The sequence below is a fragment of the Anneissia japonica genome, unplaced genomic scaffold (assembly GCF_011630105.1).
Source record: "Anneissia japonica isolate Jap-2015-1 unplaced genomic scaffold, ASM1163010v1 scaffold685_len2926416_cov193, whole genome shotgun sequence".
Classification (NCBI taxonomy): domain Eukaryota; kingdom Metazoa; phylum Echinodermata; class Crinoidea; order Comatulida; family Comatulidae; genus Anneissia; species Anneissia japonica.
Genome location: NW_022692922.1, coordinates 2,560,805 through 2,563,304, shown reverse-complemented (window position 1 = coordinate 2,563,304; position 2,500 = coordinate 2,560,805). Strand labels below are relative to the sequence as shown.

At 34.8% G+C, this 2,500-nt stretch overlaps 1 protein-coding gene across 2 annotated transcripts in view; it reads left to right on the top strand.

Moving 5' to 3' along the window:
- The window catches only part of LOC117100535, a 10,483-nt gene extending 8,322 nt beyond the window's left edge, over positions 1-2,161 (top strand). For both annotated transcript variants that reach the window (XM_033240299.1, XM_033240298.1), the window contains one exon: positions 61-2,161. In XM_033240299.1, coding sequence (XP_033096190.1) covers positions 61-164 — 104 coding nt within the window. In that variant the 3' untranslated portion in view covers positions 165-2,161. The remainder of the gene's footprint in view (positions 1-60) is intronic.
- Positions 2,162-2,500: the final 339 nt, after the last annotated feature.

The window sequence follows — 2,500 nt, the reverse complement described above, 5'->3', positions numbered from 1 at the left end:
GATAATAATAATAATAAGTATATGTTATTATTAATACAGATTTCGTTTGTCTATTCACAGGTAAAACACAAGTAGATTCTGTTATCAAAAGACATGTTATGATCCCGCCACCACCAGTTCCTCCATGTGCACCTTGCCGCCTTCGCGGTAGCTACGACGAGTAGAGGCCTACCACTATTTACCCTACCCATCCATCTGAAGAAACACAATGGAAACTATAAGCTAAATAATCTTGCTCCAAATGGTTCTCTTACGAGTTGACATCAGCCTGAATTTACGTCCGCATAAGCCTTGCAGTACATCAGAGTTTCAGACAATAAAACATCCAGTGTACGGCATCCGGTGTTTGGATGATCTGATTTTTACGCACACAATAAACGACGTGGGTTTAAGTATGAGAATGTCACGAGTAGGCAATGATTGCAAGGCTGCCGTAATTATATAAAAGTTGGAAACCTTTGTACGTATATGTTTTGTAATTCTGTCTCGAGGGGTAAGATGTTAATGTATCTATAATTTTCAACGTTAAAAACCTCAATTTTATTCTTTTGATTTATAGGAAATGCAATAAAGTTGTCTCTTCGTACTTCATAACATGACATTGAAGAATGAAATTCATAACTATTTAGGTTAAGCGTATTATGATTCGTAGGAACTTTAGTCATGATTAAACCATGGAGGTATACCTCCATGATTCGACTAACACCTCAATTTCGCTCCCAGTTTTGCTACTGTACTTTATGACACTGCTTTACAAGAACAGGAAGTGCTCAGACATGTAGTGTACAGAGTGATGCACGCCATTTATAGGTCTACAATATTGTAGGTCCATAGTAAAAACAATTCATAGCGTTTAATCATCCAATAGGAGCGTACAAACTAAAGGTGGCAGCATACTAGAAGAAGTCATACTTCAGATTTTGGGATTTTTTTGGGTTATGGATACTCAGCAATACATCAAAGGAATTGCTCACTTGCAACAAACTTAGCACTGGAAATCATCACTACTCTTATAGACTCGAAATGCAGCTGTTCGAAGCCATTACAAAAAGCGTTCTCCTGTGCGGTCGAAACATGGAATATAGAAAATCGGTAAAAAATGTAGTCCGCAAAAACTGTTAAGCATATCACTGAACTAACACGGATTGTACAGGGGAATACATAAACCTAAAACATCACAAGACGTCCATGGTATGCAGAACCTTTCAAGTGAGAGGAAGGCACATAATTTTTGAATTGGTCGTCTGGAAGCATTACAAGCAAAATAGACCAAAATGGCGACTCTAAGAAATATTTTTTTGGACTAGTTGCTTAAAAGAGACAGGAAAATGATAGACACTTGCATGCAAGACAGACTGTTCTGGTTAACCATTGTATAATCCCGACAGCAAATAAAAAAATAAATAAATAATGTATATAGTTTTACGTATGATGAAATAAAATGAATCTAGATTCTCAGGAAATTTTGGGGGATCTTGAATCTTGACTGAATGAATAAAAGTCCGTAATTTTACTATAATCCCAGAACGAAAAATACTTATAAAAAAGTTAGGCCCTGGCTAGCAAACCTGATGATTGTTGCCCGGAAAACAAAATGTAGCCAAGATTTATGGCCTGCAGTATGCTTAGATATAGGCTAGATTACTTAAAAAGGTGATTTGATTTTAAATTCAAGTTATTTATGAAGCTTATTGGAAAATAGTGACCCTAAGCAAACATTATTACCTTCAGTTGTTATTCCCTTCATGTATTTTTTTTTATAAGAACGACTTATTCAGATCAATATTTTCCAATATTGCCCTAAAAAGAAAATGTTTATTATTGCAAATTTCTTAAAACAATTCTTCTGACCCTATCCTTTCATAAAAGTGTCAACGTTTTTTTTTTATTATACATTTATGGACCTCGATAAAAAAAAACTTTAGATTCACAAATATAATAAAAAAACCCTCTGAGACACCATACATCTATGGGTTGAAGTATCTTGACATAAAAATCCGATGGGAAGGAAATCATTATCCATCTATTCTGAAATCCCTGTTTAAGAGTGGCCATCTCAGCAAACGTCAATTAATTGTAACTTGCTATTCTACAACAGGATCGCTGATTGCCATTTTGGGAGTATTCCAATACTATTCTTAATTACAAGATCAGAAAATAACATCGGCAGTATTGTCTAATATCTTTGTCGTCACGTGATTACTTCTACTGCCGATTAAGTACTCGTTAAACTATTGATTGACTGTATCGAAGCACTTCGGCAAGCGTTTATCCATTTACTTACTCACTTTATCATGGTGATGAGGTTTGACAAAGAAGCAACATAAACTAGAATGGCAGGTTGCGACTGTTAATCCTGGTATATTATTAATGGATAAATACGTCATTTAAATCAACGAAAGATGAAATTAAAGTAGGTATCTGTCTTCTGAGTCATAATTACTTAGAGCCCACAATCATGGCTTATAAAAATGTAAAGTTATAATAGGCTAATAATAAT